General features: G+C 43.5%; 1 protein-coding gene across 1 annotated transcript; it reads left to right on the top strand.

The window, feature by feature from the left end:
• The first annotated feature begins 390 nt into the window (after positions 1–390).
• On the top strand, positions 391–6,481 carry LOC122919729 (olfactory receptor 1C1-like). Its single transcript, XM_044268914.1, has 2 exons — positions 391–453; positions 5,669–6,481. The coding sequence occupies exons 1-2, from the start codon at positions 391–393 to the stop codon at positions 6,479–6,481; spliced, it is 876 nt and encodes a 291-aa protein (XP_044124849.1).
• The last annotated feature ends 8,226 nt before the right edge of the window (positions 6,482–14,707 follow it).

Here is a 14,707-nt window from a genome sequence, read left to right as displayed (position 1 = left end):
TGTGGATGTTTGGCAAAATATTAAATGCTATTGTAGGGCTGTCAGCATAGAGATCGTTTATCTGTTTTGTGGTAGTGTCTGCCGTGGACAAAGTTCTGAAAATTATAATTTGAGTTTAGAAAGGGTGTGTTGAATATTAAATGTTCACAATAGTTAGAGTCATGTAGTTGTCATAAAGCCTCCCTTTCGTACATTTTGGTGGGCCAGGTAACACTTTTGTCCAAGGGTTTGAAGGTAATATGTATAGTTTCCCCCAATTGATTAGGGGCTTAGATTTTTTAGTTGTCTGCACGTTACGGGCCCTTTACATTGCCCGATGTATCGGAAGATTCATATGGATGCTCGTTAGAGATAATCTGCCAGTATAAAGGTGCCACTGGATGTTGACGCATGGAAATTGGAGAGCTGCAGCGAGGAGCTAAGGAGATGGATCCATCGGCAGGGGGAAGGCAAGTATGAAACCCTTTGCAAGCCCAGCCAAGTTTAGGGGGTCTACCCAAAAGATCCCCCAGGATGAACAACCCCTTTAAGGAGAGCTATTTTGCATACTTTTTCCTGGGGCCATTGCCCTAATAAATCCTCATCCTCTGGATCTCCAGAAGAAGAATAAGTACTTTTAAGTTATAAGGTTTTGGGTTTGGGACTGTCCAATGAACTGGACAAGAAGTTTTTTTGCTTTTTAAATGGGACTTGTTCTCGTTGGAATGGGTAAGCCTTACAAATGTTTTGCAATTTGGAATTCATGTGTTGGGGCAAATACATGTAGAAATTATTTTTAGCATGGGGACAAATCACCGGAAATACGATTACTCAGTGTTACATTTAGTGCCACATAAAAGATGTGATCACCCAACAAATGACCGTTTTCTCATTTGCCTGGTGATTTGTGCTATGTCTACATGGGCCCATGAATGGAAATGAGCTTTGTTCAGTCCAAATCATTTTCTCCTGAAAAGGGCCCTTCTCATTCTGCTGCCGTATTAGCAGATTTGTGTAAGAATACCTTTCCTGTATTGGAAGTCTAGAGATCCAGGGAGACACAATCTTTGTCACTCCTGCTTTTCTTTCTGTCCGGGTCCACTAATGATCCAATGGCCACTGTAATTACTACCCCGACATTTCGTTTTGTAAAACATGTAGATGATCCATTTAGTATACTTAGTAAATGACCCCCTTTTAGTCACAGCAGAATTTTTATTTTTATGGTTTATTTGATCTATTCCCAGAGCTACATAGTTGTAATTGCCGGTAATTGGTTTGTTTGCGAGATGTTGTATCCCCTCGAGTGGCTCAAGGTTGATAAATGCATTTTGGATTCAAACAGAACGAACGGAATTCATAATGCAAAATGAGGAGCAGGGAACAAGCTTGGCTTGTGACGCTCATGGCTATAATGACTTTCTGCACTACTGGTTTGCGGACAAGACAATTGATTTTCCCTTTCCACAGAAGTAGAGATACTGTACTTTGCATTAATAAATAGTCTACATCAAAGGACTCTAACTCCAGCTTTCCAGCATGCTGGGAGTTGTAGTTTTGCCAAGTGTGGAGAGCAACTGATGTACATTCCTATTTAAAGGAATACTGTCACCACCTCGGTGAGGGCAGCATATGGTGACGGCACACTGATTTCATTGTTGTATTTGTTAGGTGTCTCTATCATTTAGCTTCTCTGAAATGTACAGTTTACAGTTTAGCTACAGCTCTGGCATTGAGCTGTCTGTGAGGAAGGACCTCCTTGCAGGATGGGACATCCACAGTTCACGACTGCCTTGCCCCAAAATGTTCTTCATAGTGTTTCTTCATTCACCACAGATCTTCTAATACATTTTTAGGTCAAGCAAAAAGTTTATGGGAGGAAAATTTTGCATAAAGCTGGTTCTCCAAGTTTTTTTTATATCTAGACCTCCAACCAGTTTGATTATTACGCTTCTCAGAACTAATCTTTAGAGAGAGGTCAATCCAACATTTACATCTTTGGATAGTTCTGCAATCTTATTCTCGTCAAGAATCTTTTCATTATATGTAAATTTCCATGACTGTCCAGCAATTATACATGTTCCGTTGATAAATACATACAGATAATATGGTCCTTTGATGAGACCTGAAGACCACAATGTTCTCTTATCTGTAGCTTTCATTACATTGTGTTCTCTACCTTTGCACTGCAATGGGCTATAAGAAGGGCACAGACTCTTTATGCATCGATGTCTGCCGATCCCGTGAAGGCTCCATTTTGCATACAGAATTAATTCTTCATCAGTTGTACCAGTCTTGAGATCTTGCGCTCAGAAGATATGGATCTGAAAAATCAAACCTTTATTACTTTTGCTCTTCTTGGCCTCTCAGAGAAGTCGTATCATCGACTGCCACTGTTCTCATTTTTTATTGGAGCCTACATTCTGTGTATTATGGGCAACATGTTAATCCTTATGCTCATCTCAACCAGTGGCGTTGCAAGGGGGGTGCGGGGGGTGCGGGCCGCACCGGGTGACACCAGTCTGATGGGGTGTCACCCACCGGCCGCCGGACTGACTTACTATGTGTATTCTGACTGAGCTGATCGAGTGAAACAGCTCAGTCAGATAGCCGGCAGCAGCAGGCAGTGTAATAGGAGCCTACAGTGGAAGCTAGCCCCGCCCCTCCCGCCCTCCAACCAATCAGAGGCAGCCAGCAGTCCAGCACTGACTCACAGCACAGGGGGAGTCGCAGGGACTCAGAGAATCGTCTGAGTTTATTAGTTAAAAGAATCGTGTCACTGAGTCCCTGCCAGGCTCCCTGCTCTGCGGCTCCCTGTCCCCTGACAAGGAAGGGGGGGGGGGGGGGGGGGGGTGTATTGCATGTAGCAGAGCTGTGTGTGTATAGGGTGCTATAGGGGGGTATAGATTGCATGTAGCAGAGCTGTGTGTGTAACTGTGTGTGTATAGGGTGCTTGTAGCAGAGCAGGAAGCCTGGCAGGGACTCGGTGACAGGATTCTTTTAACTAATAAACTCTTAGACAATTATCTAAATCCCTGCAATAACTATACAGTGTAATTACATCAGTCTGCTCCACTGCATTCACTGCAGCAGAGCTGTGTTTGCCAGGAGCGAGTCCCTCCAGACCTTCGGTTCACTTGAGAGCCGACTCATGCGCATTGATCTTCAGTTCACTTGCTTCTGCCGGCTCAGGAAGTGAACCGAAAATCCGATTCATGAAAAAGATCCGAACTTCCCATCTCTAAATTGTGTAAGCCTACGTGCCAGCCTACGTGTGTGCCGTGCGGTGCGTGCGGTGCTCAGGCCCAAGGAGGCGTGACTGAGTCCGTCAGTGGGGCCGCGGCGGATGGCAGCGCCTGTGCAGCTGTCTGGAGGACTCTGGATGGAGGGAAGCGAGGAGGTGGAGCTGCTCTGCTGTGGCCTGTAAAGCTGCCTCTCCAGGCTGGCAGCAGAAGAACACAGAGAAGACTGAGTGAGGCACAACTTGTTGGCCGACCCTGCTGGACTGGAGAAGACAACTTAAGGCTGAGACTGGAGCCAGGACCCGACCCCACTCCAGCCGGACCCCAGTGATATATCAGGTACAGTACTACTGATCATTCTCAGCCCAGAGGAGCTGCTGAGTTGATTGGATGGGGGGGGGGGGCTGTATTGTAAAAGAGGGGGAGAGAAGAGATGGGGGACAAAATGTACAACGTGTCCATGCTATGGAGCCTGGAGGGGAAGAAAAGAAGTGTGCCACCCCCCTCCAACATTGTCGGTCATCATGTCACCGCACCTGATGGTGCAGACTCCAACATTGTCCCCCATTAGGGAGCATAATGGACAGGGGGCTGACAGCTGACATGGGGGGCATGATGGATGGGGGCTGACGGCTGACATGGGGGGCATGATGGATGGGGTCTGACGGCTGACATGGGGGGCATGATGGATGGGGGCTGACAGCTGACATGGGCATGATGGATGGGGCATGACGGCTGTCATGGGCATGATGGATGGGGTGCTGACGGCTGACATGGGGGGCTGACATGAGGGCATGATGGCTGACATGAGGGGCATGATAGATGGGGGCTGACGGCTGATATGGGGGCTGATTTGAGGTATGATTAACATTGGGGGTCTGACCTGAGGTATAATGGAAAATATTGTTTCTTATTATACTCCTCTAAAACCTATGTGCGTCTTATAGGGCGAAAAGTACAGTCCTCAAACCAGCGATTGAAGTAGAGCGAAGATACCAGGACCACACAGAGGAGAAGCCAGCTGCTGCAGACAGAACCAGGACCAGGTGAGCTGCTGCCGAGATGTAGCTTCGCTTGTGTTGCCAAAAAATCCTTGCACCTGCCCTGGTCACGTCCGCGTGACAGCAGTGACTCACTCACACAGGCGGCCCGCCCAGTGTCTTCAGCTTGTCGTCCTCCTCCAGTGGCCAAATCCTGCGCCTGTGCCGAGGATCTGGGTGTTCGCGCCTGCACACTGGTTTTCCGATTACTAGCAGAAGCATCGGAATATCCAGTGCGCAGGCCCGTACAGCGACACTCCTGCAAGCGCCGCATCGGAGGGCTGTTGGAGCTGCCAGCCTGCCTACCTCCTGACTTTGGCAATAGCAATATTTTTACTGCACAGTACGTGTCCCCTATATTTATATATAATAAACAAAGAGTCCCACAGTACATAATGTGGGCAAAATATACCTAATTACATAACATTCCCAATAAATAAACTTATTTTTATGTGAAAAAAGGCTATTTTACATTTTTATTAGTGATACTCTTTGGTGCCAGGGGGTGTACCCTGGCATTTTTATTATGGTACACCACCTGGCACCAAAGTGTATCACATAAAAAAAAAAAAAAAATAGCCATTTTTCACATAAAAATAAGTTTATGTATTGGGAATGGTATGTAATTAGGTATATTTTGCCCACATTATGTACCACATTATATAACTAAATTATTATTAACTTAGGCTACTTTCACACTTGCGTTCAGAGCGGATCCGTCTCAGACGAATTCGCTCATATAATGCAGACGGCGGCTCCGTTCAGTACGGATCCGTCTGCATTATATTGTTAAAATATTTCTAAGTGTGAAAATGGCCTCAGACGGATCCGCTCATATAATGCAGGCGGCGGCTCCGTTCAGTACGGATACGTCTAAATTAGATTGTTAAAATATCAGACGGATCCGTCCAGACTTTCAATGTAAAGTCAATGGGGGACGGATCCGTTTGAAGATTGAGCCATATTGTGTCATCTTCAAACGGATCCGTCCCCATTGACTTACATTGTAAGTCTGGATGGATCCGCACGGATCCGCACGCCTCCGCACGGCCAGGCGGACACCCGAACGCTGCAAGCAGCGTTCAGGTGTCCGCCTGCTGAGCGGAGCGGAGGCTGAACGCCGCCAGACTGATGCATTCTGAGCGGATCCGCGTCCACTCAGAATGCATTAGGGCTGGACGGAAGCGTTCGGGTCCGCTTGTGAGCCCCTTCAAACGGAACTCACAAGCGGAGCCCCGAACGCTAGTGTGAAAGTAGCCTAAATTATTGTACCACATTATATAACTAAATCATTATATAACTAAATTATTGGTTATATGACTAAAAAATTATTGCTTCCAGGGGTGACACCATTTTCTACCGCACTGGGTGACACCAGCCCTAGCAACGCCACTGATCTCAACTCAGACTCAACTCCACACGCCAATGTACTTCTTGTTGGGGAACCTTTCCTTTGTAGATATTTGCCTGACATCCATCACTGTTCCTCGGGCTCTTTCTAGCCTCCTCTTCCAGGACCTATCCATCTCATTTAATGGTTGTTTTGCTCAGCTCTTCTTGTTCCATATGGTGGGTAACATGGACAGTTTTTTGTTGGCCGTCATGGCCTTAGACAGATATGCTGCAGTTTGTCAACCATTACATTATACAACCATCATGAGCAAAAGAACATGCATCACTCTGCTGACCTTCTCGTGGATTATAGTAAGCCTTCACTCAACTCTATTCACTGTCATGACTGCAACTCTTCCCTACTGTGGTTGGTTCATCCACCACTACTTCTGTGATGTCCCAGCCATGTTCTTACTTTCCTGCACAGATACATCTGCCCGGGAAATGATCGTCTTCACTGAAGGATCACTAATTGTTATGGGACCCATGTTGTTTATCTTGGGCTCCTATGTTCTTATCATAAGAGCTGTTTTGAAACTGCGTACTTCCAAAGGACGCCGACGCACCTTCTCCACGTGTTCCTCCCACTTAACTGTTGTCATCTTCTTCTATACCTCAATTATTTTCATGTATTTTCGTCCAAGTTCCCTCTATTCTGCAGCCTACGATAGGGTCATAAGCGTGGTTTACAGCATCATAGCCCCAATGCTCAACCCATTTATATATACCTTGAGGAACAAGGAAGTAAAAAACGCTGTGAAGAAGTTAATACAACGGGGCAGGAAAGATGGTCAAAAATGGGTGAAAAAAGCAGAAGATGAGGACTAAGAATAGTTTTATGTAATGTTTTTGATTAATCTATTTTAATGATGACCTTATATTATTAAAAATGAATGATTTTTCTAACCCTTTTATGACAGGGCGAGTTTCCTTTTTTCTTTTACATTTTTTACTCCCAACCTTCCCAAAGTCATAACTTTGTTTACATAGCTGTATGATGGCTTGTTTTTTGAGGGACAAGATGCTCTTTCTAATGGCACTATTTACAGTTGCATAAAATGGGGTGGGAGGCGGTTTTAAAAAAAAAATTGGGTGAAATTGGAAAAAAACACAATTCCACAACAGTTTTTTGGGGTTTTGTTTTTACAGCGTTCTCTATACCATAAAACTGACCAGTTACTTTCATTCTCCAGGTCAGTACAAATCTGGCAACACCACATATGTACAGTGAGAAACAGAAGTATTTGAACACCCTGCGATTTTGCAAGTTCTCCCACTTAGAAATCATGGAGGGGTCTGAAATTCACATTGTAGGTGCATTCCCACACTCAGAGACAGATTTATTTTTTAAATTCAGGAAATCACATTGTATGATTTTAAAAGAATTATTTGTCTTGCACTGCTGAACAGAAGTATTTGAACACCTGAGAAAATCAGTGTTAATATTTGGTACAGAAGCCTTTGTTTGCAATTACAGAGGTCAGACGTTCCCTGTAGTTCTTGACCAGGTTTGCACACACTGCAACAGGGATTTTGGCCCACTCCTCCACACAGATCTCCTCTAGATCTGTCAGGTTTTGGGGCTGTCGCTGAGCAACACGGAGTTTCAGCTCCCTCGAAAGATGTTCTATTGGATTTAGGTCTGGAGACTGACTGGGCCACTCCAGAACCTTGATATGCTTTTTACGGAGCCACTCCTTTGTTCTCCTGGCTGTGTGCTTCGGGTCATTGTCATGTTGGAAGACCCAGCCATGACCCATCTTCAATGCTCTGACTGAGGGAAGGAGGTTGTTGCTCAAAATCTCACAATAAATGGCCCCATTCATCCTCTCAGTGCAGTCGTCCTGTCCCCTTCACAGAAAAGCACCCCCAAAGCATTACAGCACCCCTATCGGCATTACAGCCGGTTGTAGACATTTGCCAGGCACCCGGCGGCTCCACTCAGGAGCTCTATCTTTAATGTCCTGACCGCTGACTTAAATAGCTGTATTGCGGTCGGGAAGGGGCAGTAACAAAAAAGGTCTAAAACAATCCTGGGAAACGTGTCAAACTTACTAGTAATAATAGTCTATACCAGAGATCAGCAACCTTCGTCACTCCAGCTGCTGTAAAACTACAATTCCCAGCATGCTCCGTTCATTTCTATGGGAGTTCAGAGAAGAGCAGAGTAAGTATGCATGCTGAGTGTTGTAGTTTCACAACAGCTGGAGTGCCGGAGGTTGCCTACCCCTGGTCTATACAGTGGTTCCTCAATTTACAATATTCATTGGTTCTGTGACAGGTTACCTTTACTGTGATGGGTTGGATCTGAGTCTGAGGCATCGTATGTTGAGTCTAGTTTCAACTTATCATGAAAGCCCAGGGAAGACCATTGTATGTTGAAAATATTGTATCCTGAGGCCATATCTCCAGGGATCATTGTATTTGATAGATTTGGTATCTTCAGAGTCCGAGATGTTCTTCAAAGTCTGACATATGTTTCTCACCTCAGGCACAGATGGTGGATATGGGAGACATTCCTGGTTCTTTAATAAACGTCCTACATTGACTGGACTTATTTGTCTAATTCTTGGTATAAATTGCCATTACAATAGAAGATAATCGGTGTCTACTACTCTGTGTGAATTAACGAAAAAGCAGTGTGCATAAAGGTAGCTGTGGATGGATATCTTTAAGCCTTCTAATACACCTACATTTATTTGGCAACACCCTAAAAAACAAGCACTTTTTTTTTTTTAAATACTTGATACATGTTTTTGGGGGGTTTCTGTGGCATTTTAGGTTGTTTTTTTTTCAAATGGTGAGTTTTCGTCCATATTTTTTGTGGTATTTTTTTCATAAGTTCTTAAACAGGAAACATCCTGAGTAGATCTGTAAAACAAAAATTGTGAAAACACCATAAAAATGCAACACACCTTGGTATGTTTGTTTTTTTCAAGCAAAAGCAGTAAAAAAAAATATATGAAAGCATTTCATAATTCTAATAAATTTACAGCTAACATCTGGATTCTGCATTTTCTACCTAAAATTTCAGAGAAAAACTTGCTACAAATGTGGTGCTTTTGAAAAAAAACTAAAAAAAAACTGTGTGAAACAACCCTAAAACAAATTTTGTTCTCAGTAATTTATTATAACATTTCCACAATAAAAACTATATGAAAATCTACATAGACCAAACATCAAGTTCTGCATGTGGCCTGACTTACGAGAGGAGTCCTACATTTCAGCAAATTGCTCTTATTTCACAGATTTACTCCTAAAAGTAGCAGTGTCTTTTATAATAATTTTGAATATGTGGTTCCTGTGAGAGCGGACAATGCAGTTGCCCAGTAAAGGCTGTGCAGAGCCAACAGGAGGACTCCTGCCTCTTCATTCCATGAATGGGGTCACCACAGCCAGTCGGGGACTTGTGGTCTATCTTAATGAGACAACTGCTTTTACCTCCAAGTAACATAATTACTCTACAATATTTTGTCATTACATGTACAAGCGAAGACATATCTGTCTGGTGCTCTGAAGATTTATGACTTCTTTTTGATACTGATGTTTATCCGTGAAGACACTTTATGGTTTTTTGGGATCGTTATCATCATTGAAGGTCCTGTTATCACACTTGGCCCAGGAAAGTTCATCCTAGTGTCCTATGTGTTGTACATCAAACCCAGGTTTAAGGCTAGTTTCACACTAGTGCTTTTAGATCCAGCAGGGAACAGCTTCCTGGATCTCTCTCTGGTCCAACATTGCTACCACGTTGCCATCCAGCCCTATAAACAATAATGGGGACCGGCCAAGATCTGGCCACAATTTGGCAAATATGCAGAGAATCAGCTAGATGATGAAGGGAAATCCCCAGTTTGCGGCAGGATCCCTGCCAATCCCAGTTATATTTAATGGGGCCAGCAGGTATCAGGAAGCACCCGGCAATGGTGGATTAAGACAATAGCCTTAGGCGATTCCCCTTCACCACTGCCACCCTGACACTCCATGTCTCACCACCTTTGATAGCATTGGCAACTGGCTGTTTCCATCTCCCTTGTCAAAGGCTTTTCCACCTTACATACAGCGTCCAGTCATTGCTGACAGTGTCATACTGTGTAGAGACACAAGGAGAATAGTAGCACCCGGTTCTCATTTAGACCTGGGCTACATTGAAACTTTTTCTATACTTTTTGATAAATACATGAGAGGTACAAACCCCTCTTAAACCCAGTGAAATAAAGGTGACATTCTCTGTTATTTTCTTCTTCATCTATGCCAAACCACCATGACAACTCCTGCTGATTACTGAAATCTTCTGCCAAAACAAGAGACCCCAGACCTGATCCCCAGCCAGTGCTTAGCAGCTACCCACGGATCTCTACTTCCTTGTCTCAGCTCGACACACAGAAAATACCTGGCGATGCCCACTCGGGCAATCACTGGGTCACAGCTGCAGTCAGAGATTGGCTGAACAGGCATTTTCTGCCATTTCCGGTGTGTCAAGCCAGAGGATAGATCATCAGAATTTAAAGGGAACCTGTCACCTCAAAAATGCATATAAAACCGCCAGCATTACCTTATAGTAGCCCCCAGTCTATTAATGATGTATTAGATCCGGTAATCTGATGCTCCATACATGACAAAAACGATGTTTTAATCGCCATCAGCCCTATCTTCGCCGGTCAGTCTGAAGTCAAGGGGGCAGCGGCGTCCATGCTTCATGTCAGAATAAGCATGCCCCCTAACCGTCCCCTCTTCTGTGTGATTGACCTCCTGCACTGCGGCCTGGGATCGCGTTAGTCTCACGCATGTGCGATGCACTCCTTGTTACTGCGCGATCCGGGCTCCCGCAGTTAGCCGGGTTTCATCAGCACACCGCGCATGCGCGAGACTAACGCGATCCCAGGCTGCACTGCAGGATGTCAATCACACAGAAGAGGGGACGGTTAGGGGGCATGCTTATCTTGACTTGAAGCATGGACGCCGCTGCCCCCTTGACTTCAGACTGACCGGCGAAGATAGGGCTGATGGCGATTAAAACATTGTTTTTGTCATGTATGGAGCATAAAATTACCGGATAAAACGCATCATAAATAACAGACTATAAGGTAATGCTGGCGGTTTTTATGCAATTTTGAGGTGACAGGTTCCCTTTAAATCTTGAAAACCTCTTTATAAGGACAGGGCGGTTTTCTGTTTTTACAATTTAGTTTTTTACTCCCTGCCTTCCAGGAGCCATATGTCCTTTATTGTTCCATTCACATATAGCTGTATGAGGTTTTTTTTTTTTGTGGAACAAGTTGTACTTTTAAGTGGCACCGTTGGGGTGAAATAAAAAATAAAAAAAACGCAATCCTGTCATAGTTTTGGGGTTTTATTTTTATGACATTCACTATGCAGTTAAATTGACATGTTACCTTTATTTTATGGTTTTTTATGATTGCAGTGATACCACATTTATATTGTTTTTCTTGTGTTTTAATACCTAAAAAAAGAAACATTTGAAAACATAAATTTTTTACTTTGCATCAATATATTCTGACCCCCATAACTTATTATCACTTTTTATTCACTTTTTTGTGAGATGAACTGATGACAAAGCGGAAAATTGTCCATTTTGATTTTTTTTCCCCCGTTACGGCATTCACCGTGCGGGAGAAATACATTTATATTTTAATAGTTCAGGTGTTTTTAAATGTGGCAAGTGCTAATGATCTAGATTATTTTATTTTTTTATTTAGTTTCAAAAATTATTTATTGGGTTTTAAAGCAATGAATGTCGACAACATACTGCCAATACACCCCACGCAGGGGGGATATAGCATCAACATACACAGCATCTATATACGCATAGCATATACACTCACCTAAAGAATTATTAGGAGCACCATACTAATACGGTGTTGGACCCCCTTTTGCCTTCAGAACTGCCTTAATTCTACGTGGCATTGATTCCACAAGGTGCTGATAGCATTCTTTAGAAATGTTGGCCCATATTGATAGGATAGCATCTTGCAGTTGATGGAGATTTGAGGGATGCACATCCAGGGCACGAAGCTCCCGTTCCACCACATCCCAAAGATGCTCTATTGGGTTGAGATCTGGTGACTGTGGCGCCATTTTAGTACAGTGAACTCATTGTCATGTTCAAGAAACCAATTTGAAATGATTGGAGCTTTGTGACATGGTGCATTATCCTGCTGGAAGTAGCCATCAGATGATGGGTACATGGTGGTCATGAAGGGATGGACATGGTCAGAAACAATGCTCAGGTAGCCCGTGGCATTTAAACGATGGCCAATTGGCACTAAGGGGCCTAAAGTGTGCCCAGAAAACATCCCCCACACCATTACACCACCACCACCAGCCTGCACAGTGGTAACAAGGCATGATGGATACATGTTCTCATTCTGTTTACGCCAAATTCGGACTCTACCATTCGAATGTCTCAACAGAAATCGAGACTCATCAGACCAGGCAACTTTTTTCCAGTCTTCAACAGTCCAATTTTGGTGAGCTCGTGCAAATTGTAGCCTCTTTTTCCTATTTGTAGTGGAGATGAGTGGTACCCGGTGGGATCTTCTGCTGTTGTAGCCCACCTTTCTTTTCCATTCTGACATTCAGTTTGGAGTTCAGGAGATTGTCTTGACCAGGACCACAACCCTACATGCATCGAAGCAACTGCCATGTGATTGGTTGACTAGATAATCGCATTAATGAGAAATAGAACAGGTGTTCCTAATAATTCTTTAGGTGAGTGTATATACACAGAAGAAAGTAACTGGATATAATAAACAATAAAGAACGGTACTAATAATCTAATATCAAGTCAAATATACAGACTGCGATATATGCAGACAGAGTATATGTATTCCTAAGTGACTTTGTATGATTTGAACACTTATCACAGTTGAACATAATAGTGTAAGTCTGGAACGGCATAGTTATGGTATCCAGAGAGACCATATTTTTAAAAATGCATGACCTTATCCATATGAATGGCTGTAAATTTTTCATAGAGCATTATTTTATTGATCCGTCTAACGACCGCTTCGAAACAGAGGGTTGATTTTCTCGACTGTTGTGCAATATGGATGCGAGTTGCTATGAGGACGTGTTGTCGGAGAGGCATTAGTGAGTTTAGGGGCTTTGTCTCCCAATAGTAATACAGATAAGGTGAAGTCAGTTGGGGCAGCTATAACTGAATGTATAAGGTGGCGGACCCTATTCCAAAATCTGTTTACTATCGGGCAGGACCACCAAATATGTAGATGCTAGCCTCTTTCCAAACGACCCCTAAAGCACTGATCCGGAACATCTGGATAGATTGTGTGCAGTCTAGTAGGGGCCGTATATGCTCTATGTAGAAGTTTAAGTGATGTTTCAGGTAATGAAACTTGCCAGCTATTTTTGCTCAAAAAAGTACAGCAGTGGTGCTAACGTTCTATAGGCATGATGGTATTCATATCAGCCTCCTACTGTAGCATAAAAGGTAATTTATCTCCATATTGGGATCTGTGGATGTCCCCATATAATCGGGAGAGGATGTCGGGGAAGTGGAGTGGAATTTGCATATGGATTCCATAACACTCAATTCTAGCTTAGGGGAAGGGCTCGTTAAGGATGGAATATCTGTAGTTTTCTCCATCACTCTTCGGGTGGAAGTTTGTATAGGGTATTAAAATAAGAAACATATCAATTTGCCGTGTAGGATGAACTCATGTAACGTAGTGAATTTATGTGAGTGCCACCACGCAAATTTAGAGGTGGCCTCCCCTGCAGGGAATGCTGGATTGGAGAATATAGGTGTCAGCATAGAGGGCTTTGACTCTAGCTTATATTTGAATCACATTTGGCGCCATAGGAGCATTGAAAAGAAGGTAAAAGGAGCTATTTGTTTTATTTGGGCAGGAAGCGAAACTTCAGTCCAAAAGAGGGTTGGCCAAGTAACCGTTGGGAATAATAAAGTCTCAATGGAGGCTTTAGGACCTGCTAATATTGGTGGTAGCTGGGCAAGTCTCGCTGCTTTGTAGTAAGCTGCTATATTAGGTACAGCATTCCTCCCACTTGTTTATGTAGGAACATCATCTTTGTAGCTATGTGTGGACATTGAGGAGACCAAATAAAAGATTTGTTTCTGTAGGGTTTGAATCACTTGTTGTGGGACCGGTATCGGGAGGGTTCTAAATACATAAAGGATTTTAGGCAACAAAACCATCTTCACTGCATATATTCTGCCAATCCAGGATAGGGACAGGCATATTTTTATTTTTATAATGTGGAAAGTGAAGTATTTTGATTTTTGTCCCCTTAGGGGTTTTACAAATGCGATCGTTAGGTTGCTTGTCCTATAAACTGCAATAAATTAACATTGCAGCCAATGGGAGTTGAGCTATGTTCCACAGAAACAGGAGTCCTTCAAAGAGACTAAGGCTACCACAAGGAAACACTCCCAGGAAAAGCCCAGTCAGATTCCATGGTCACAACTGACCATGGCCTTTGAGAGCTTAAATGTCTGTGATCCTCATTATCGACGATCACCGATTTTAGATCCGGGGGGTCTGCTGTTTAAAACAGAAGAAATCCAGTGGCTACAGCACCTTCTTTGTTCAAGAGCGGGCACCATTTTTAAAGAACAGACTGTCTCCGTACATGTATAGTGCATGGTCTGAAGGGGTTAAAGTAATACAACCATGATGAGACCAAGTATTAACATGTTAAAGAACATACTATTACTACCATAAAGGGGTCAATTAATACCACCATAAAGGGCCAGGTAGTACCATCATAAAGGGAAGAGTAATTTAACCATAAAGGGGTCAAGTACTGGTCCTAACAGGTACTTGGTACCTTTATGGTGGATTTACTTGGTGGTACCTACCAGAAGACACCAGCTTCCCTGAAACAGTGCCTGTGTGGTTCCCTTTGCACCAGTGCCCCCTGGGTCCAAAATTACCTAAAACTATGGGGGGAAGCAGCATTTTCTAATTGAAATAATGCTTTACATTGTAACATTTGCTGTTTGCCAACTTCATCACCTATCACAGTGGACACAAGGGAGAAAACTCCAAATGG

Source organism: Bufo gargarizans, chromosome 9, assembly GCF_014858855.1.
Source record: "Bufo gargarizans isolate SCDJY-AF-19 chromosome 9, ASM1485885v1, whole genome shotgun sequence".
Classification (NCBI taxonomy): domain Eukaryota; kingdom Metazoa; phylum Chordata; class Amphibia; order Anura; family Bufonidae; genus Bufo; species Bufo gargarizans.
Note: the sequence above shows the minus strand (reverse complement) of the source record. Positions and strands in the feature narration are given on the sequence as shown.